This window comes from Procambarus clarkii, chromosome 59, assembly GCF_040958095.1.
Source record: "Procambarus clarkii isolate CNS0578487 chromosome 59, FALCON_Pclarkii_2.0, whole genome shotgun sequence".
Classification (NCBI taxonomy): domain Eukaryota; kingdom Metazoa; phylum Arthropoda; class Malacostraca; order Decapoda; family Cambaridae; genus Procambarus; species Procambarus clarkii.
In genome coordinates, this window is record NC_091208.1 from 21,996,602 (window position 1) to 22,020,976 (window position 24,375).

The following is a 24,375-nucleotide window of genomic DNA, read 5'->3' on the forward strand; positions in this document are numbered from 1 at the left end:
TCACTCCAACATTCTATTTGATAGGTAGAGTACAGTACCAGTGTTGCCCACGTGCTAACATCTCGCAAGTGTTGCGACTAATGATCTACTGCTTATCTATAATATTGCCTGAATCTATCCACACAGTTTACACCATAAGGCATTGTTTTGTTTTTATTTTTCTCTATCCATCCTCCGTTTTATCTATCCCCACACAGCATTATGAATTAATTTACTCTGATTGCTTCTTGGTTCTGCCTTGCTTTATCACTTTCACTTTTAAAAAAATATGCAAAGATGTTAGGCTTAGCCTTCAAAATATCAGAGTTGGCCCTACTCATTTTGTATTTAGTGCACAGGAATGAATGTTGAAATAAATGATCATACTGAATTTGTACCTTGGAGCTAGATCTTGCTCCCCCATAGACACAGGTAAGCATAAGTATTTATATTATTTTAATTTTTAAATGCATTGCCTTAATAAAGTTCTGGCTTGGCCTATTTATTTCTGCTATAAGTTATAATAAAACAGACTGTATATGGTCACATCCTGTGTGTTGTGGGATGTTTACCCAAGAAAATTGAGATTTGACTAATGTTTAAATCATTTATATAAAGTACAGTGGAATCTCGGTGTACGAATTTAATCCCTTCCTAGAAGTGCAATGTAACCTAAATATTTGCACATTGAATCAAATTTCCCCCGTAAGAAATAATGTAAATTGAATTAATCAGTTCCACACACCCAAAAACATTAACTTCAAAATACATTTTATACAGAATATTTACTGCACTTGCCTATATTGAGGACTTTTTCCTCAATAAAGATAGTGAGGAGGAGGGAAGGTGTTAGTGTCTTTAAGGAAAGTTCCCATCCATTATAATACCAGGCAGTGATAACATGTCTAGGGTTTCTCTCTTATGTTTTGTAAGCATACCACTAAGACCCGGTTGTTTGTCTCACTAAGAATCTATTAAAGACCGTTGCTTTTGCCTACAATTTAACAAATGTCTGTACTGAGACATGACAATGTCATTAAAAATGTTAACACAGTGGCTTGCTTTATCTGGGCGAGTCTTTTCAGCAAAACTTTGCAGTTCTTCCCACACTGCACGCGTCTTCCTAGCCAGATCAACCACGTGCATACCGTCTTCATGTTTACGAATGATCTTTTTTCTTTTTTTTTCTTTGTCATCATCCTTACAACTATTTTCCTAGGTTGAACTTAACCAGTGACTTTCTTGGGACCATGGTATACAGTAATAAGAACATTTATGTTAAGCAACAAAAAAATCACAAAAAACATGAAATGTTTTAAGAGAATTCAAGCACCAACTCGGAAAACTACGAACAAGTATTTCGTACTCTGGAGTGAACATCATACTCCAGGACATAATTTCTGATGTAATTATCATCGTACATTGAAAAATTTGCATTTGGTGCAGTCGTACATCCAGATTCCACTGTATACTTTCACCTGATAATTATCAACTGTTTGAAATAAAATTCTAATTTTTTTTTGTAATTGATTGCCCTTGCATTTTTCATTTTTAAAATATTGTACAGTAGTGCTGTTAGTATTTCAAAGCCATTGATATCTTTAAAACCCAGTGGCTGAATGAGAGTCAGCTAATAGAACGAATAGTAGACCGGTTATCGCCAGAAGCCGACCCAGAAGAACACTCAAGTGCCGACAATATTCTCTGTGAAATTAGCACCTCATGCCGAGATGCCAATAATGACGCCCATCCACAAAGTAACCCACTCCTCTTGACCCTTGAAAGGTGAGTTGAAATTTAGTTACTTATTATTTTGGTGGAAGAAGGCGTAGATCAGGTGTTTACATTCAGACAGCATGTTGAGAAGGTATGTTAGAAAATTTGTAAGATGTACATGGCCTTTATGGTCTTCAGAAAAACATATGACAGAGTTAATAGAGAAGGACATTAAAGAGTGATGAACATGTACATGGTTGGTAGAACTGGGAAATTATAAGAAGAGTTTATGTAGGAATCAGTGCTAGTGTAAGAGTTAATAATGAATGTGTGATGTCACTGGGTATTGAATATATGCTGTACATGGATGAAGCCATGAGACAAGTCAAGGTAAGAATGTTACTGAGGAGTGAAGTAGGCGATTTTATGTACACAGGCGATACTGTTCTTCTAGCAGAGTGAAAGAGAGAAGGCTCTATAAGCTTGCTAAATCCCAGTACTGCACAGGCTGCGCAAAATACATTTCTGATGTTAAAATGCATTCCCTGGTCATGGAAAAGTGAAAAAAAAAATTGTATTTGACATACTTTGGCCATGATGAAGCAGAGAGGGTGAGGAATTTATGGGCGCTGAGTGAGTAAGCACTCGGAGATGCTAGCCCTAGCGACCCCCCGTGGGGGTGGCAGTTGCTGCGAATATAATTTTTCATAATTATTTCAGTGTCTCTCTTTTTTCTATAATATTCAAACTGTGTAATTTGAGATTTATATTATCAAATATTTGGGACATTGATATGCTCAATGCCTGCTCATTGCTCATTGACAAGCCTGGCCTCAGGCTGGGCTTGGGGAGTAGAAGTAGAAGTACAGTAGTAGTAGAAGAAAAAAATTGATTGCATATCCAGATAGAAAGAAGTTGAATTGTGAATTATTGACTAAACTAAATTTATTATTTGGAGGCAACTGCTCTCCTGTCTTTACACTGCAGGCAAGAATAGTCTGAGTCATTTGGCCATTTCACTATACTGTATTTATACTGTACATTCAAATGAATTATGAATTATAATATAATAGCTGTATTTTTGTGTTCTCTAATTACTTGTGAAGGCTGTCTTGAAACAATGAAATGCATCTCTGATGTGAAATATTTTTCATTGTAGTGAAGAAACTATAAATAAATTGCTGGACCTACTCCTTCATGAAGAACGGAACGAGTCTTCACTGTCACATGTCATCAATATTTTGCTTACGCTTCTTGCCGCCCGAACACAACAACAAATGCAGCAACAAGGGTAAATATGTTTTTTAATATATACTACATAGTAATGTTAATATAATTACATTTGTTTAATATTGTACCAGCATATACAGCTGAGGAAGAGGTTAATGCACTCATGCAGAAGCTGAAAGTAGTGTGAAAGTATTAAAATTATAGTGAAATTATCGTAATGGAGAGGCAAGGAAATTGTGTGAACTAGTGCAAGTGACATTGAGAGAAAATTGAGTCATGGAAGGAAGTGGCTGGTGCAGTGGTTAGGAGCTGGAACATCTATAATCCTTACTCCATTTTTCTAAAAATATACCGGCATGAAATGATGCTGAATACTAATGTTGGTAAATTTCAAAATAGAGGAAGGTGTACCAGTGTTCTTGGTTGTCTTCAAAGAATGGATGACGGTCGGTTGGTGCTGAGGAGGGTGCATTCGTGTAAAGTTGAGGGTAGGAGGAGGGGAGGAATGCCAAGATGGACAGGCATAAATTGTATGCATGCAAGGTGGGAATAGTGTGAACATGTAATATGATTTGGAGCAACCCACAACCATTTAAGTCCTGGATACCTATTTACTGCTAGGTAAACACAGGCATCAGGTGAAAGGAAATGTACCCAACCATCTCTGTCCTGTGTGGGAATTGAACATGTGACCTACAGTTGTGAGCTTATGCTGTAGACCACTGCACTACAGAAACTTGGGTGAGCAGTATCGGTATGAAAGCACAGTGGCAAATAAAATGGTATTGTACATCGTTACAATATTTCACAAGGAGCAGTGCTGTAGTTGAATGAAGCATTGGAATGTTGTTGTAGATGACCACTGGCTGGAGTGTGGTGGTGCTTGTTCATCTACCATGTTTTTTTATGTATGAATGATAAATAACCAATTGAAAGTGACATTCTTTTATATTATGTACTGTGTATGCTTTCACTATACAGAATTATTGAGCTTATTATCTCTAATCTTACATCCCCAAGTGCAAAACAAGTAATGATAATGAATTAATATGGTTAGTGTCTTTTTCATTAGTTATTTCTACTTTCAGATCACAACAATCAGCGTCCATAGAATCTAGCAATAGTGATTCGTGTGAAGGAAAGAGAAATGCTGTTGCGAGAACAATCGCCAAACGTTTGCCGAGCCTTCACAATATTCTCCTACACCCACCAAAGGTTTTGAGTGTTTTTATGTTGCTACTTTTGTATTTGCAGTTAATTTCGTTTTAAATAAAATATGCATAGCCTTTCACATTTTTGTCTATATTCAGGTTGAAACCATTTTTGTTTTTGTGTTAATTTTGGCTTAGCTACCAAACACTATTAGTTATACTATTGTAGCAATAGCTACACTATTTCTTTCTGATGCAGGGCAAGGCTTAGCACATTGAAGGATTAATCATAACCACATTTGAGCATTTAATTTTATAATTGCATGAATATCAGATTGCCCCATTCCACCCCCCCCCCCCTTTCTTTCCACCACCAAGTCTAAGCTTCAGTGAGAGTTTTGGACACATTTATTGCCAAATTCTTGGACCTCGACTCTGAAACCCTTACCAAGAGTCTATTCCCATTTACACTTAATCTTAACATAAGATACATAAAGTATGTATTATATTAAAGGAAGACTTTTATGGCCTTGTACATTCCCCATAAAAGTTGCTATCTACAGCTTTTTGTTTACTATGGGCAAAGTTTTTATTCTACCTAAGCATCCAGAGCTTTCACGGAAAGTTCAAGTACTGGATTTAATGGGTGCACTTTTCTCCTAAACCTGGCATGTGACTGGTGAATATGCTCTCCAACTTTGCTAGAGAGAGAGATAAATACTGTACATAGAACTTACCATTCTTAGAACTTACATAGAGCTTACCATTCATGATACATCACTAGGTGAAATTTATATTTTGCAATAGAATTTAAAATACTTTTACTTGATCTTGAAACATATTTAAATTATGTGAAGAATTCAAACTTCCTTATGCAGAAGTATCTTTTGTGTGACGGGTAATTTTGAATGAGAGTATGCTTTTGATGTTGGGTTTTGAAGTGATGACTATTTCAGTGTTTATGCATTTTATGCATGAATGTCCAAACTTAACCTGGCATCTTAGAATTTGGGAGACTTATATTTGTGCAAATATTGTATAACTGAGGTATTCAGACTCCTAATAATCTTGACATGAATCATGCTATACAGTGAAATTTGTTAAAGGGGTTTTCTAGTCCTATTCCATTCATCTATCTATGTTGGTCCTCATGCTTCTTGTGTCCTTGTAGCCCATTCATTGATCTATTCTGGTCCTCAAGCTTCTTGTGTTACTATCTCTTAACCAACACCAGCATTTTTCCTTAGTTGCCCTCCTTCAGGAAATTAAGAATTCCATAATCCTTCATTATGGATATTAGATGTACAATGTTGTATACCAGTGTTGCCATGTGAGTCTTTTCTTTCTCCATTTTTTGTCATTTTTGTTTTCAAGTTTCTCTTATCATACATAGATCTTTGCTTTTAATTATATAAAATTACTTGTGCATAATTATGTCGACCAAACCAAACGCTAGAAAGGGAAGAGACGACAACGTTTCGACTCGTCACAATCGACTTGAGAATGGTCCAGGACGGACTGAAACGTCGTTGTCTCTTCACTTTCTAGTGTGTGGTCTGGTCAACATACTTCAGCACGTTATTGCGACTCCTTGTCTGCATTGTTACGTTCATGCACGAATAACTTTTGTAGTTTCCAATATTCTTGTATGTTTCTAATTATTAAGAGTCTATTTAATTTTTCAGAAAGGGTTAATACTAACTGCATATGGTGAGGAAGTTGAGCCCTTGGGAAGCACTCGTCTACAGGTTGTGACCTTGGTAGCTGCTTTGGTGGCTGCCAATGATCCCATCGTCCACAATGCCCTTTATGAACTTAATACAGTTGAATATTTGTTGGTAAGCCTCTTAAAACAACCACCAAAACATTAATTGCTCTTTTACTACTACTGCCTCATCCATCATCACTACCACTACAAATCCAACCTTTACAGCTATCCAGCATCATTATTACCATATTGATCACAGCCGCAGATCGGCCGCAGATATTGATCTTTACCTCAGATCACATTTTGATTACAACTACATACACTATAACCACAAGCACGACTTGAACCACAACCCTAGCAAGGTCACAGCAGCCCCGAACCTTGTAACCACCACCACTACTATGATACAAACCCCCCGCTGCACCTCCACTGCTCCGTGCTCAATACATGCACTGTAGTTTGTACTCCTGCTTGTATTCATTTCACCACACCTTTGTTCTTCCTGTACACGTACACACATCTTGATCTATAGTGATGACAACCTCTATACATATTTAATTGGCATTGTTCATAGAGTGAGAGATACTATACTGGCCAAGTACATTGGCCTTTTACATTACCTTTGATGATCTCCCTCATCACTTTGACTCTTGGCTTAGCTCAATGTTTGTTTATACCTGGGAGTACTTGGGTGTCGTTAAAGAGGTGCCGAAGAGTCGTGTGTTAATATTACTCTGGGATTTATTGTATGTGTGTGTTTTAACCTTCATCATTCACCCCATTGAGTAAGAAATAAGTTGATTATTGGATATATGTACTGTAGTTCTTATCTCCCCACTTCACGAGTCATGTATTTATTTAACTTGTCAGATTTGCTGTTGTATTTCAATCACATTCATATACATTACAACTATTATCTGGCTCAGTAGTTCCATTCTTTGGATTATATATATACGGGTATTGTTAAATTATATAAGTATGTATTTTATAGGAAAATTAATGTTGTACAAAATAAATTATTTTATATTCCACAGGACTTATTTTTCAAGTTTATGTTGAATAATTTCCTACACACACAAGTGGAGCAGTGCCTAACAGCTATACTGACAAAAGCCCCAATTGCCTCGTCGCCTCAGGGGGAAACGGACCACCTTTTGCTCACCCAACTTTTTACCGAATGTCGCATCATTGAAAGAGTTATATCGGCCTATGAAGATCCTTCGGAGCCACAGGAGTAACTATCTTCCCCTCAGTTTTTTTAATAACATTTTTTTTTTGTTAATGTTGCAGTGTTTTAGGATTTTTACATTAATGCACATGTGAAAATCTGTGGCAAAGTTATAGCCAAGTCTTCATTAAGAACAACAGTTACCAGTCAAATGTTTGTCGGACCCCCACATGGAAAAGTGCTCTTTATGTTATGGCTATGTTGAAGGTAGATGTTTATCTGACCCGTCTTGAGCTCGGAATGGGAGCTAGTAATGTGACAGGATCACTCCATGAATCAGGGATAGATTTATCAATACTGCTTTTCAATTTACCAGCTTATCTATGTAAAAGTTTTTATATTAATTGTTTCGAGTGCCATTAACACTCGACTGCTACCTATGGAAACATTTCTTTAATAAAATTAATGCTACCAAAAAATTTAAATCAGGATGCCTGTTCCTTTGGCTCTTGTAAGTGCTTCATTACTTTGCACTTACTAGAGTTGAAACTCAAGTAGATACTTGTTGGACCATTCATTCAGTTTTCCAGATCTTGTAGTCTCTTGCTACCTCCTCTTGTCTTAATCTTTTCCGTAATGTTTGCATCATCAGCAAACATTAAGAGGAATGAGTCTAAATGATCATTTGCATATATGAAGATCAGCCTCTGGAAGATCAATTGCATATATGAGAAATGGGATAGGTGCCTGAACTCTATAGGACTCTGCTAGTGACATCATGCCACTTTGAGATCTCACCTCTCACAGTAACTTGCCGTCTTCTGTTACTCGGAAGATTTACCATCCCTGAGTTGGTGTTGCATTATAAAGTCCTACTCTCCAGATGTGCTAGTACCCTTTTTTCTATTACTATTCTCCATCACCTTGCATGGTATGCAAATTGGGAAGAGTGGCCTGTAGTGAAAAATATGGTAAGTACATAGGTGTTTTCTATGTAAGTACATAGGAGCCTTCTTTATTCTATACTATTTTCCTATTTACTCTAAGGTAATCCCTCATTTGGACATTGTAAACAGGGTAATAATGATGTTATGAATACAGTGTGTCAGACTAGATGGTGCTGGAATATCAGTGATGATGATGCTTGCTAAAAGTTGTATGAAGTTTTCTTCTAATCATAGTCAAGAGTTACTTCTTTACTGTATACATGTACACTGTAAATGTATCCTATATATACTACATATAAATATAAGGTATATATATTTACAGTGTATATAGCCCTGTGTATTATTCTATACTTTATGGGAAACAAAATTTTTGTAGTACCCTGTACTCAGTATTTTTTAATGAGCAATATTTTTATTTTATTTGCATATTGATTTTAGTGGTGGATAATAAAACTGTAAAGGGGGTTTATTCTTTCTGTTAAAGCTTTTGGGAAGCTTTAAAAGGGCAGAACAAATTAAATGCCCAGATGTCAATTTTAATGGGGTGCTTAAAATAGTATGAAAGCTTAACTTTTTCTTCTTATACCCTATTTTCTTTTATTTGCAGTTGTAAACAGATCCATAATATCAAAGGCTACATGGGTCATCTAAGACAGTTAGCCAACACTATTGTCCAACAGGCTGAGTTTGGCCCCAACGAGCACCGTATCAAGCGTCTAATCCAGGTACGTCATGCCCTTAGTGTGCACAGACGAGTTATGGTGCGAGATGTCGTATTGTAAATAATATCATAAAGCTTGAGGCTTTGTGCTTCAAGGGTATGAAACTTGTAAAAAACTCAGAATGGTCTCGTTAACTTTAATGCCAGTATAACCCGAGATTTATTATACTGTCCTGTGATGCTATTTGGGTCTTGTTTAAAGGTTATTGTCTGATGCAGTAAGCTATCAAAGCTATTTAACCTTAAAGTTAATACGGAAGAAATACAATCTTTATTAATGTGAGAATCATATATAACATAAATTTTAGTTATACAAGAGTTACGATTCATTGAGATCAGGAGTAAGTAGGTGAGTGGTTGGCTGGCTTGTGGAGACCATCAGTCATGGACTACCTACTGCAGGCCTTCACAAAATTATATCCACCCAGCTGCACTTATTTTAATTGTAAATTCGTGAATTTCTAATGCCAGGAGCAGCAAATAAGTCAATTTACATAATACTAAATAAATAAGGGCACTTTTTAGATGTGATGTTCAGATGATCTTGGTGTTATCAGCTAGGTAATAATTTCCTTGATTCCTTGCCTAATAAACCTATGTATGCTTTCTCATCTTAAATGTAAATTCTAAGAGATGATGATGGCTGCAAAGATGCAGACAATGAGTCACAATAATGTGGCTGAAGATGTGATGACCAAACCACATATCAGTAAATTAAAAAAAAGATGACTTCTCGGTCCATCCTGGACCATTATCAAGTTTGATTTTTTTTTTCTTTTTAAGCTATATACAAGAGTTGTTACATTCTTGTACAGCCACTAGTACGCGTAGCATTTCGGGCAGGTCCTTGGAATACGATCCCCGCCGCGAAGAATCGTTGTTACAACCAAGTACACATTTTACTGTTGCGTTAAGCAGAGGCTACAGTTAAGGATTTGCACCCAGTAAATCCTCCCCGGCTAGGATACTAACCCATGACAAAGCGCTCGTGGAACGCCAGGCGAGTGTCTTACCACTACACCACGGAGACTGGTGTAATGGTCCAGGGCGGACCGAAACACCATCGTTTCTCCATTTTCTGACGAGTGTTTTGGTTATCATGACTGCAAAGATACAGATTTAATATTTTTCTTTAATAAATCCATATCATTTAACTTGTACTATATACATAAAAAAATATTAATGTACAGTTCAGAATTTGTAAATTATGCTTCAAAATGATTGTGCTCATGAGTGTACTATACATTTGTATGATATCATGGTTTGTATAAGGCTTGTTCTGATTAAGAATTTTATTTCAGGACCTCCCTGCAGATAAAGCCACACAGTGGGATGACTTTGTGTCTAATGCATTGGCTGAAGTTAACCGTATAAATGAGATTACACCTTTACCGGTAAGATTATCTAGGACTGTTAGAAGCATAATTATAGTAAACACTTTAATTATGAAATTACAGGTTTATCAGGCGGAAAAATATCACTTAATGACCGAGATAGAGTGAGTGAGTTTGCTAGCTAATGTACAGGTAGTTGTGTATTTGGAGAACAAGATTTAGCTGTAGATTCCTGCCTCATAGCTATTGTACATGGGGGTGTTTATACCTGCTGACATTCCAGTGGTCTGGGATTCTTGCTCTTTAAGATATGAATGATTGTGGCTTCCACCACCCTTGATTAAGCTTCATTCCACTTATTAACCTCCCAGTGCATAGAAGAGCATTGAGAGGTTAAGAGGTCCTTGCCCTTCGCTCCTCTAGAGCATCTGAGTTTCCAAATTCCACCTTTGCCCTCTTGTTCTCTTATCCATCATCTGAAAAAACACAGGAACCACTCTATTTTCCTTAGTACGTTGTATGTTGTGATGATACTGCATCTTGCCCCTTTCCTCTAATGCCAGTAGATTTAGTTTTTAGCATGACTTCATAGGTCACCTCTAATATCTAATCTTTCTCACTTTCTTCATGTGCTTTACCAGACGTGGATTCTGTGCTGGAACTGTATTATCTAAGACTGGCCTAACATGTACCATGCATTGCATCTTGCCCCTTTGTTTAATTTTTCTTTCTCTTTTTTTTATTGTCTTTATACTTTTCCTGATTTAGGTATACTCCCAAAAGCTTGTTCCTCCTCTTCTTTTCCACCACTGGGCTCCTGGTTTTAAATGGAGTCAAAATATATCAAGTATATATTTTTGTGTAACTGTGTGTTCACTCTGATACCATTTCTTACGTTCTCACTATTTGTTTACATAACCTTGTCTGTAACGTCACTCTGCATGACATAAGATGTGTACTAATGTCTCCTTGATGTTTGTGTGTGTGTATTGTGTTTTAGGTTAGGTTCATCTGCACTTTTTTTTTTGTAGAGGTGAATAACCATCTTGCTTATTTAATTTTGTTTACATTTTATTTCTTTTGTATAAGCTTACCAAGTTTTCATTCCAGTACATTATGAATTGAGTCTTGTGTTTTAAATTACATGTGCAAAAATGTTATCCCATTTCATTCACTTTCCATTCCCAACTAAAGGTGGTAACTAGGTATCCCAATACAGAAAACGACAAATTTAAAGTAATTGCTGACAGTGCTTCAAATTTTGGCAAAATACAAATGTGCAGCATTATTAATATTTTTAGTAACTTTGTGGGAATGATAATGCTAGGGGGTAAAAGTGGTAGAGGCAAAACAGTGATGTTAGTTGCATTATTTGTCTGTGAACCGTTCTTGTTTCATGAACATTATGTTGTTACTGGCTTTTGGGTACAGAGTAAAGAAAATAATGTAAATAGTAAGTGACTTGAATTTGAGACAAGATATTAGCTTAACTGTGCACATAATGCTGTGAGAAACGCATACTGCATTATGATACCGAATTAACTGGGAAAGGCTTTGTTTTCTTTGGCACTTAATTTAATGGCTGCCTCTTAACTTCTTAGGGTATTACTTTCTCCCATTTATCTTGTTTAAACTTTACTTCCCTTGCTCTGTCATTTTGGTTAATACAGTGTAGATAGTCTATGCTTAATACAAACTCATTCATTGTTTGGAAGAGCTTGCTTACTAAATTAACTGAATTTAGTTTGATTTACAAAATATTATGTCTTTTCACATTACACCCATTACACCCATTTAATTCCTTTGGCATTAACATGCTTGGGAATTCTAATGTTTGTTAAAATTATTTTGAGTTAAAAGAAATTCCTCCTTTCTATAGCTAATTGGCTAAGACCACCACTCAAAATCTATTGTCACTCTTCATCTCTCAGGTTCAGGGGATGCATCATCATCTTGACACTGATGACGATTCCGACGATGATTCAAATTTTTATCCACAAACCTTTGACAGTCCCCTTGTCAAACAGGTTAGCAGTTTCTGGCGAGTATGACTCATGCTACAATACTCTGTACTGATCAACAGTGGCTGCTATGCCTACCCTTTGCTCTCTTGTGAACTGTACCTTCTGCAGCGATCCACCCACCATGACATATATTTTTAGGTGTATAGAGAGAGCGAGAGAGAGAGAGAAAGCGCGAGCGAGCGAGCCTACAGAAGCGCACAGTGTAACAAGTCATTATGGGATTCAGAATAGATAACATGGTATGGTTGTGGGTTATAATTAGTCTTGTTGGAAATCAACTCTATCCACCAATCAAAATATCAGCTGCATTTTACATTGGATTATCTCGGTGTGCATGAGATATTAGTTTGCATGCTTAAGGAGTTTCAAGGAGGTTCTTTTCATCTCTATACTATGCTAGTCATTGTGGCATGTACACAGTGTCTTGTATAGCTATTTATTGTATGTTATTTAATTGCAAAATTTTAGGAATGCATCCTTAAAGAATATTTTGTTATTGCTGAATATGTCTAGGCTAGGTTTATATACACTTTTTATGAATAAATATTTGAACCACATTTTTGTTGTTTCTGAAGTAGAATACATTCACAACTTGTTTTGCTTATAGCTTTTCTTTTTTTCTTATCGCTCCCTCCCCCAATCCTGCACTGTGATGTGTTATCATGCAATACTTTAATCTGCATGCTTGATAGAGGAACTACATGCTTAGTGGTAGCTCTTCTGGAAGCGAGCATGATTGGGGGTTGGCTTCGGTTGAGGCAGACGAGACAGATCGGGGCCCACATGTGTACCAAGAGAGGCAGGAGGAAAGTGAGGAGGAGAACAAGCAACCTGAACATGTATTGTGCCAAGAAACTGAAACTTATCAACTTATGGCAAGAAACAAGGTGATTAATCTAAAACGGAATCGATTATACAACAGACGATCGTTTGTGAATTCTGGATTTTCTTACCAAAAAAATATATGTATATACAGTTCAGTATATGTTTAATAGTTGCTGGTTTGGGCTGCCGTTTAGTTGCTATAGACTTTTGTCTTTGTGTAAATTTATATCTTCCAGTGTTAGTTTCACACTGTCAATGAAGCGTCGAAATATGCCAGAAACATATAGTAGAAATGGGGAATAAAGATCTCTGACAGTCACTTTGGGTGCACAGGAGGAGGTTAATGAAAGAGCACGATTTAAAAGAAGCTAATATTAATTTTTAGAATAGTGTATTTTTGTAAATGAATAATACAATTTTTGCTTATTTCTTCTTTGAAAGCTAGTTCTGGAAAGGTTAAGTAATGAGGTTTTTTAGCATTTTTCTTTAAAAGTTAATCTAGGTACTGTATCTCAATAAATGTAAATTGAAAGATATTTTTGATAAATATGGATTGGATCAAATACTATAGATAAAATACCTTGGTGTATCGCCTATATTTCCGGAGAACAGGATATTGCCCATTGTTTTTTTTAAATAGTTTCATATATCTATTCACCTTGCATAGTGTACAGGTAAGATTCCTAAGCCTTCATTCTGACATAAAATGCTTCAGAGGATGCTTTGTATATATTCCTCTGGTTTTAATTGACATATTTGAAGGCCTCCAGTCCTTGTTGACTTCTGCTACTGCCCTACTGTAATCATTACACCTTCAGTCATACTCTGGTGTTGTTCAACATCATCTCGCGCTCTCTTATTCTTCAAGATCACTTCTGTTGTATGAATTTTTATTATGGCGTTCTAATGACTACTTGAGGGCATTTCTTCTCACATTTCCCAATTTATTTCTGTTGCTAATATATAAGTTAATCAATTCTATATCTTTACATGTCTGTGAAACACATTCCACATTCTTTTTCAAGAGTTGGGACATACACTCCAAGAAGTGAATTTGTGACCTATGCTGTACTTCAATTTTACTGGTTTGCTAATGTTTCTTGAGCTTTACAAGCTTTCTCTCACCTTAACCTGCTTTTATGCTCTGCTATTCTTTTCCAATTTTGTTTTCATCTGCTTAGCTCCAAATAGCAAACCAATACACCTTTTTTTATTTACAGGTTCCATAAATTAATATTGTGTTCTTAAAACATCACTGATGGCTTCCAGGAATAATGCATACATTGACCTCTGTGAGAAAAGACTTTAATATCTAATTGCTAAAAGAGGCATTTGTACAAATGAAGTTGAGAGTAGGGAGTGTCTGGAAAGGAAAAAGGGCTTGTGGATTGGAAGTCCTGGTTAGGAAAACTAGGTGGAATTAGCTGCAGCCGGAGGTTTGCACATGGTTGAGAGATGGTGTAGTGTGAATGTGAAAATTGAAAGTTAAAGCAGTAGAAATGGACAATCTGAGAAATGTGTGGTGTTAGGAGAATAGAGAGAGGAATGAAAGGGTTACCGAGTAAAGTGGAGAACGAAAGTCGGTAAACGACAAGGTTGAAAAGAGCACGATGACTAGTTTTGAAAATATTGAATAAATAGGTGATGGTAGACTGGTGGAAAGTGTGTATTCTAGAGAATTTTTGAGGGCAGGGAGAGAGGAGGATGGTGTGGAAGGTGAGCAGCCATGGTGAGTACAGGTGTGAGAAAGTGGGGAGCAAGTGTTGACCACATGTGGATGGAAGCACTTTGTAAGAAAAGAGTACCTACCTCTTGACTAAGTGAGGTACAGTAAGTGAATTTATATGTAATTTATAAGAAATTCAAAAGCAACACTACACATCTTTGAGTACCCAATCACTACTGAGTACTCAAATGCGAGTCACAGAGACATTAGAAAGAATTTTTTCCATGTCAAGGTGGTTAACAAAGGGAATGCATTAGGCAGTGATGTGGTGGAATTAGACTCCATACACACTTTCATATGTAGATACGATAGAGCCAAATAGGCTCGGAAATCTGTACACCAGTTGATTGACAGTCGAGAGGTGGGACCAAAGAGCCAAAGCTCAACTCCCACAACCCCCACAAACACAACTAGGTGAGTACGTCATCTTTTGAAAAGGTAGCCTGCTGCTATGAATGACTGCTGGGGTGTGGCAGTGCATGATATATATAACCTTTTACTATATGCCCAGTTTTTCTTGGGGCTAGTATCTCCCCACCCATGACAGTAGAGATATAGGGTGATGTAATGAATGTATATGTTAGCCATTTGTTTTCCTTTTATGGTGACTTAGTTTGGTAGAGAGACAGCCATAAGCCAATGGCTTTTGTCATGTGTTTCCTCCTTTAATGTATTAAATAAAAATAACAAAAATGTTAAAAGGTAGAATTCTAGGACAACAAATCTAAAGTGCATGGAAGGATTGTGTGAAACCCCTGTTCAGCTTCATTGGAAGTTTCAGGAACCCTAGTGGATTCGGTTGAATCCCCTGTTGCAATCCTCTTGACCATGTCGTGGCCTAGTCGTCTAAGGCATTTGCTTGGGAGTACCCAGAGCATAGGTTCGAATCCTAGTCATGTACTTGTCATTGATTTTCTGAGATACGTCACGTTAATGTAATTTATCTGTGCATAAAAAGAACAGTTTTGAGTTTTTTTAATATCATAAGTATGCACATTAGGTACCCTATTCTTGACATTTATTCTTACAATGTATTATTTTAATTTAGCTTCTATCCCGTTTCCCCAATTCCATCCAGTGAGAAGATGTATTCCAAGAATAGAAGGAAAATGGCATCTGGTGTATGAATGAGTAACATTTGTAATTAAATACATTAGTTAATTACAAATTAACCACAAGTAAAAGAATTTACTTGTGGTTAATTGATCATAGGATCAATTCTATAGTATGACTGCCGAGTTCCTTGTCCGAAACTCGGGAAGGAATCACACTGCGATGTAAAAGTCCCTAGTTCCTTGTTTCAGAGCCTGTTTATCTCGGGTTGTCTGCAGTATCAAGTTTAGCCAGCCTGTGCTCAACCCGTGGGTCCACAACCATACGTTTGCGGCATTGTCCATTGTTGTTTTGAGTACGTCTTTAGGCCGAGGGGTTTTGGCAGTCCATCTTCAGTTTTCTGTTTGCTTGGCTAAATAACTGGGTTGGTAAAGTTGGTGGTTCAGGGAGGAAGATGTGCATCTCCTGATGATGTGCAGATGTAATGTTAGAATTACTTCACCACTCGCTGGTTCGTTAATCTTGCAGCTTAGGTTGTCCTGTTTACTATGGTATGTTTACCTTGCTGTCATCTGTATTAACTCGACCTCCTTTCTGGTGGCCTCTTCTTGGTTAGGGTGATCTACATCCTCCCCCTCTTCCTTGTGCCTCTTTAAAGTGAAGGGGGTGAAAAGGGTTTTGCCTCGCATCCCTGATAGGTTGATATGTTTTGCAAGGGCTTGGTATGGATTGATTTGTGTCGAGCTTGACAGATAGTAAGCAGCAAGGAGCTACAAAGAACTCTCAAGAAAGAGGAGTTTCATTACATTCATCACTGGGTTTTCAGTTAATACAAATAATTTGATAGGTTTTAAGAGATCCCTAAAGACAGGCATTTCAAGTCTGTATTGTTAGAAGTAATACATGCTTGCAGGCATTGGAGAAGGTAGTGGTAGAGTAGAAGGTTCAGAACGTGTATAGACGTCGTCATAAACCAGATCAAGTACAGTATTGCAAATACAAAATTCAGTGGTGTTCATTGGGGAAAAGTTAGAGAGTGTAGTGAGATGATTGCATGGTTCAAGGGCAGAGGTTTGCAGGAAAAGTAAAAACGTAATTATATGTACAGTACTTATTTGAATTGGGCAAGATAAGATTTGAGATAATCGCAGCTTTAGTTTTGATGTGTTTTACATGGATATTTTGTGTGTTTTTAGCATAGTCTTCCATTTTGATTTTGTTATTAGGTTTGTTTGTTCTTGATGCATTTGAGTTTTACAGGTTTTGTTTTGGATTACTTTTGCAATGTTTGTTTAAAGTGCAGCTGTTGTCTTTGATGATACAGGAAATGATACATACACCTTGTAAGGGCCGTCCTATTGATCCTGAGTAAAGTGCCAAGTGGCAAGACATTAGGTAGAAAATATTTTGGTTTCAGCAAATTTGAAGATAAAATTTGTTTTGCAAAGAGGTCCAGGTGTGAGATTGGCCTGGCTTGGGGTATATTGCTAATGAGCAATTGTGTATTTTTAAGTAAGAGCCACAGTACTACAGAGCTACAGCATCATTATTCTAATAACATAAACCTATTAAACTCTAATGTACATAACATGTAAACATACTTTTTCTGTTTTGAAATAATTTTATTTAAATCACAAATCATTCAACAGTATCAATAATTCACAGATAAATAGATTTACATTTATTTAAAAACAAAACAAAAAACAAAAAATCTTGCATTACCTGTAATTAAAAAGAAGTGTACAATAAGAAATATGAACACTGTGCTATATTTTACTTTCCCAGGGTTTTAAAGAAATGGATATGGACGTGATTGGAGACTTTCGGTATGCTGATGATGAATTTAAAGATCCAGATGACAACCTAAGGTAAGTTGTAAGTGCAGTCGACCATCTCAGATTCTGGATATTTGAAAATAGTTTCAATGTGAATTTTAGTTATTAGTCACTGACAAATAGCAGGCTCCACCTTCACGTACATGTTATCGTGCACTCTCTCATACTCACCAAGGTAGGGAAGTGTGTGTGTGAACAAGCTTAACCCCTACACTGTGCACCTGTTTATAACTCACAACTCCATGTGCTCAAAAAAGAAAAAAATCTTTTGACATTGTTAATTAGCATTCGGGAACACAAAAATCCAAGTAAAAAGTCTCGACCTCTTGTGGTTTAGCTGTTGTGGCCCCGGTGAAGTTGTGTTTTTTGGTTGAAATGAGCTGAGGTGCAGAAGGGAATAACTGTTGATGTAGTTTCATTGCGTCTCGTATTATTTACCATACATGTTCGCGTACAAGTCAATCCGGCGCATAGGTTGACCCCAAAAATTTTGGTGTAATTCAGGTTTAGGCCTATATGCACTGCATAAGACTACCCCTCAAACCAAGGCAGCACAACTTCCCGTGCCCACTCTATGGAAAGAAACTACAGAATATCATAAATATACTGTAGCTTAACAGATTGTATATGAAATTTGGTAGGATATTAGAGTACATAGAATAATATACATATGCGCAATTTTAGCCCTCGGAGATGCATGATATTCGTAGAACACCGTTGCCATTCTGAAAAAAAATTTGGGTTAAAATTTTAACAAAAATATTCGTCACTTTGCTTATAATTTTATAATTACTGTATAGTAGAACCTTCATACTGGACTTGTTTTGAAGCTAAGGAATCATTGTTGTCATCAATGATAATTTTATATTAAATATTACTTTGTTTTCATTTCAAGATCACATGAACAAATCTTGATCTCTGACCTTGAAAAAAGTCAGAGATCAGAAAAATTAAATTTTTAAAATTTTTTTGGGGAAAATGTTATAAATATATTTATCTTCGTCTCTGCCTCTCCCTTACCCTCCCTCCCTTTCCTTGCCTTGTTTTACCTGTGTGTTGGGGTGGGCATAATTATAAGCTATCACTTAAACATGCACTGAGTATGTAAACAAGAGTGAAAACTACAAGTTTGTGTAAATGTGTGTTGCAAATTATACAAAATTTAATTGGCATACAGTCCCCTAATTTTTATCTGAATAAACCAGCTATGAACAGTTCTGTCTACTACTTGTGCTGTGAACAATTCTGTCTACTACTTGTGCTGTGAACAGTTCTGTCTACTACTTGTGCTGTGAACAGTTCTGTCTACTACTTGTGCTGTGAACAGTTCTGTCTACTACTTGTCCTGTGAACAGTTCTGTCTACTACTTGTGCTGTGAACAGTTCTGTCTACTACTTGTGCTGTGAACAGTTCTGTCTACTACTTGTGCTGTGAACAGTTCTGTCTACTACTTGTGCTGTGAACAGTTCTGTCTACTACTTGTGCTGTGAACAGTTCTGTCTACTACTTGTGCTGTGAACAGTTCTGTCTACTACTTGTGCTGTGAACAGTTCTGTCTACTACTTGTGCTGTGAACAGTTCTGTCTACTACTTGTGCTGTGAACACATACTTGTCTTTCACATATCATGCTCTAGTACTCGTTTTCCATATAAAGCTTGAAAATTGCATAATGTAACTTTTTGTTATAAGTATATCATAATGTAGGTAAACAAGCACTTTCTAATTATTTTGTTCCATGTTCATGTCACATTGTGGTTTGTGTGGAGGGTTGTCTAGTTACATGTGGATTTCAGGTGGATGTTCCAGACATTGAAATATCTTAACATATGTTTAATATTGGGTAACAAATCATTTCCAAATTTATAAAAGGAGGGCTCAAATGAAATATAAATATGAATATTCCAAATTTGTTTGAGAGGAGGGATATTATGAAATGTAAAGCAACAGTAAGAGGAAAACAATAATAAAGAATTGAAATCAAATTGTTTAAAATTTGGTTGATGTTTCTAAGCTTAAAATAGATTTTATGACCAAACCACACACCAGAGGATGAAGAAACGATGATGTGTTCTCTGTCCTGGACCATTATCACTTGATAATGATCATTATCACTTGATAATCAGTCTGTCCTGGATCATTATCACTTGATAATGATCCAGGACGGACTGAAACATCATTTCTTCATCCTCTGGTGTGTGGTTTGGTCATCATTTCTTCAACCACATTATAGCAACTCATCATCATCTTAGAATAGATTTGGCCTATTATATAGATTAGTTTAGTTTGTGTGGTATTTTTGCAGTGGACCCCTTCAGAGGCTGAGTACACAAGCTCTGGCACTCTCTGGTGCCTCAGGAATGGGAACTGGTACTACTACAGGTGGTCAGGGAATTGAAGGAGGAGGAGAAGGTGGGGTTGCTGAAGATCACGATTTGTTTGAGGAGATGTGCGCGCACCGACGTCAAGACATGAATGACTTTGACGACATGTGGAGTGACAAGGAAAAGGAAATCACTTTCAACCAAGAGTCTGTGCAGTCAGAAAAGTAAGTGTAGCATTTCATATATTTTATAAAGATTACTAAAAATTAACAAACGTTTTAAATGCGGTTCTGTACATGATTCTACATGTAACTTTCCTTAGTCCAGTGTTGTTGCCCAAACTTCGTAAACAATATTACTTTATTATTGAAGCACTGAAAGCTATGATAACTAGTCAAATAATAACTGTACAAGGTATTATTAATGAATACATAAATATTCATTAAATCTAAGTTAACTTGTTTGTTGCACAATTGAACTAATGAAGGGTGAAATCATTTTAAAGGTGTATTATGTGACAAAATCTCTCTTCAAGAAGGTAACAAATGTTATCAGTTGTGACTCATTAGTACAGTTTATTTAATTCATAAAGGGAGGGATGATTACAGCATGAAATTGAATTAACCTTTTGTTTAAAGGATGTATTGGCATCCTTGGTGATATTTAACACCTGATTATTCCGCACATTTGATGGTGCTACATAGCCTTCCCGGTTTGGTGCCTTCTTTTGATAATTAATTACTTCCTAGTTGTTGGTATTTTTCTTCAAGAGCATGTTTTCAAGCCACACTGTTGTATGAAGTTTTCTTATCTATACTTGGAGCTGTACCTGCTTAGGGCCACCTTCCCTAGGTGCTCCTTTGACATTTTCCTTGCATGGCCAGAGTTGGCTTCCCTGGTGTGTTTGGGAGTTCATCTCTGAGAGGCCAGGCCACCTGAGCCTTGCCCAGGAGTTATGCAGTGTCTCGTGACTCCTCGACACAACCTTGTAGTTGGCGGCATTCTTTGTTTTTATTTTGGTAAATGTTCCTAGTGCCTGAGTGTTCCGCTTGTTAGCCACCTAAAGTTTGCAGCTTTTGAAAAAGTAATTAGGAGTGAGGTTTCCAGTTTTATGGAGAATAGTGACTTTCACAACCCAGGTCAACATGGATCTAGGGTGAGAAGATCCTGCCTGTAGCAATTAGTCAACCACTATGACAAAATCACAAAAGCATTAGAATAAAAACAAAATGCAGATGTGGTGTTCATGGACTTTGCAAAGGCATTTGATAAATGTGACCATGGAATGATAACCCATTAAATGGGATCAGTAATGATAAAGTAGGGTGATCAATATTTAATTTCCTATCAAACAATATGCAAAGAGCAATAGTCAAAGAAAATAAAATTTAAGTACACCCAAACATATCCGATATAGATAAAAATACAAATCGCAACATCGTGTCATCCTTTCCACATGACTCAAAAATCAGCATGAAAGTTACTGACGTAGAAGATGCTAAAAAGCTACAAAATATATTAATAGTCTTCAATTGGGCAATGGAAAATAACATGGAAATAAATTAATATTTATTATTAATAAATAATAATAAGTAACCACATTTATCTGTGATAAATTCCAGATGTTCAGGTATGGACAAAATTAAGACCTTGAAACAAAATGCAGGGTTGCTAGACATATTCAGTATTCAATATTCCTTCTACTCATAGAAGGAAAACAATATATAAAGATTCTGGAAATAATGTCTGACCTGATGTTTAGGGAGCATAACAAAGCTAATACAGCATCTGTCAGGAAAATAATAGGATGGATTATGAAAACATCCAAATACAGGGATCCCAGGGGCGCCTGACAGCTGGGTGGACAGCGCTTCGGATTCCTAGTTCTGAGGTTCCGAGTTCGATCCCCAGTGAAGGCAGAGACAAATGGGCAAAATGTTCCTTTCACCCTGATGCCGCTGTTATCTAGCAGTAAATAGGTATCTGGGAGTTACAGCTGATACGGGCTGCTTCTTGGGGGTGGAGGCCTGGTCGAGGACTGGGCCACAGAGACAATAAGCCCCAAAATCATCTCGAGATAACCATCACAATGCTTATGTTATTCAAATCACTTGTCACGCTTCAGGAATCACATGTGATGTGATTCATTATGCTAGTCATTTGTGCTGTATCTTCTTGAGCACTGCTCAGTATTCACTTTCACTTTGAGGACAATAGAGATTTTCTGAAATAAAGGGAATTCAGAGAGCTTGTACAGCACACCTAGACGTGTCTCAAAGCTTTCAAAATGTACTCTCTAGAAAGGAGATGAGAAGAATTATATAATATAATCTAGTGTACATGGAAAATACTGCAAGGCCAAGTCTCAAATTTGCACAGGAAAATAACATAATGGAACAAATGATATGGTAGAAAATGCAGAAAGAGGTGATGAAGATTAGAGGTACCATAGGCACAATCAGAGAACACTGTTTGAATATCAGAGGTCCACAGCTGTTCAATATCCTCCTAGCAAGTAAAAGAAATATTGCCAGAATAAATATTGACATCAAGGAAAACTTAGACATTTTCCTTCAAAAAGTGCTGGTTGTAGTGAATATGTGGGCCTATTGGCCCACATATTCATACCGGTAGATACCGGTAGTAGATACCGGTATCTGTATGTAAAGAATTGAAATGTAACTTTATTAGAGATACATACAGTCAGCTGAAACATACAAATTATGTAAAGTATTGTGTTGTAAGCTTTCAAGACAGTGTCATTATTTTTGAATAACACAAAAATTCTGTGTCGATTAAACTTGACTGTTTTTAAGAATTTTCCTTGTTCATTTTTTTTTTTCTGTAAACCACTCATACAACTAGAATCTTACATAAATAATGGAAAGTATTGCATAATGTTGAAAAAATATTTTCATGCTTTCAAATTTTATCTTAATAAGCATAAGTTTGTGGGTAATCTTTCTCAGATTATTATTATTTATCTATATATATGATTTATTTCTTATAGGAGAGTTTGCGGGCTGCAAAAAATCATGTGGATCGCAGGCCCATAGTTGGACAATCCTGGTTTAGATTGATTCCCAGTGTTATTAGGACACTACATGGTACATGACCTCATGCGACATAATGTACCTCGTGCTGAGTGCCGTAAAGTTAATGTTAAAACCCACTATTGCATAGTTGTGTTTGAGACTTATGGGACTGAAGCATAATGCCACTCAGTGGATTCCTAAAGCGAGTCATTCCTTGACCAGAGGACAAGCAGGAGCTGTGGCAGACTATATTAGCTTTGAGCTAACAATACTGTGACCCAAGAGCACAGTCCAAATTACAATACTGTACTAGGAATATTTATATCTTTATTATACTGTACATTTGATGTTGCCATTAATATCATGTTGTGTTTGTCCTCGTGTGCCTTGCCTGTATGTGCATAGTAGAGAAGGATTGAGATTGCTCATAGCTGTACAAATGTTCTGCTTCTCTGTTTTAACGCATTTATCATTTATCCTTTTGTGTTTCGTGTACCTGGTGTTTTAGTTGAATAAATGTAGGCAAAGGACACGCATTCTTTCCATGACCGCCATTTGTAACTATAACACTAAACGTGTACAGCACAATAAATTTGTTGCCTCTTAAAATTGAAAAATAAGAATTGAAGCACAGATGCTGCATAGGCTCCTTGAGTTGTGTGTTCTCCATTAAGCATAACTTACAGTAAAACATCAGAGACTGGAAAGCTCCAAGAAGTCTGGAAAAGGTAAACTACTCAAAGTGTATAAGCAGTAAGCACTAAACTGTAGACTACTGTGACATAACGTTTATGCCTTACAAAATCCTATACTGGAAAAAATCATGGGAAGAAAATAGAATTGAATTGATTGATTCAATTAGGGGAATCGGGGAATAGTTCATAATTGAAGATTATAAGAAAATTATAAATGAGATACAGCTGATAGGTCACAAAGTGAAATTCATGTGGATTCCATCTCATGTTGGAATAGTGCTCAACGAGGTGGCGGATGACCTGGCCAAACATGCCACATCAAAACTAAAAGTTGATTCAAAAGGTGGTACGTTAAGGTCTCACACCCTCACTCATGTTCTTACTTGTCCGTTGATTAATGTATATAGGAACACTGAGATAAGGGACTGTTTCTGAACAAATAGCTTGGATGTGTCACAACGGAAAGATTGATGATATTCTGGAGAGAGATAAGAATTTTGCACCGAGTTTGTAACTTTGTTGGATTGTCTGAATGTCTATTGCATATTGTAGAAGAGAGAATGAGCAGAAGTGATACGGTGAGAATGCAATACTCTTGTAACCAGTTACTAGAGTTGAGTCTAGCTACACATATTTTGCATGAAATTGTAACTGCACACGTTGAATATATTATATATTTATATTTTGAAGGTTTTTACCTATATTTTTTTAAGTGCAATGATACAGTGGACTGTCAATAATGTTATTTGTATCACAGAACATAGATACCCAGGGTTATTGTTGTCACTAATGTATTCATAATATTATATTCTTTAAACAATAAATAAGAACATAAGAATTTAAGAATACAGGTAACTGCAGGAGGCCTATTGACCCATACAAAGAAGCTCCTATTAATATCCACC

At 36.6% G+C, this 24,375-nt stretch overlaps 1 protein-coding gene across 7 annotated transcripts in view; it reads left to right on the forward strand.

The window, feature by feature from the left end:
* fmt (phosphatase 6 regulatory subunit 1-like protein fmt) overlaps positions 1–24,375 on the forward strand; it is a 54,727-nt gene that overhangs the window by 16,367 nt on the left and 13,985 nt on the right. For 4 of the 7 annotated variants that reach the window (XM_045758591.2, XM_045758585.2, XM_045758587.2 and 1 more), the window contains exons 7-17: positions 1,592–1,764; positions 2,855–2,986; positions 4,014–4,140; positions 5,762–5,914; positions 6,819–7,018; positions 8,507–8,624; positions 9,922–10,014; positions 11,886–11,981; positions 12,671–12,865; positions 17,368–17,450; positions 19,722–19,964. In XM_045758591.2, the coding sequence (XP_045614547.1) occupies positions 1,592–1,764; positions 2,855–2,986; positions 4,014–4,140; positions 5,762–5,914; positions 6,819–7,018; positions 8,507–8,624; positions 9,922–10,014; positions 11,886–11,981; positions 12,671–12,865; positions 17,368–17,450; positions 19,722–19,964 (1,613 nt within the window). The remainder of the gene's footprint in view (positions 1–1,591; positions 1,765–2,854; positions 2,987–4,013; positions 4,141–5,761; positions 5,915–6,818; positions 7,019–8,506; positions 8,625–9,921; positions 10,015–11,885; positions 11,982–12,670; positions 12,866–17,367; positions 17,451–19,721; positions 19,965–24,375) is intronic. The other 3 variants (XM_045758589.2, XM_045758588.2, XM_045758592.2) reach the window with 3 other exon arrangements.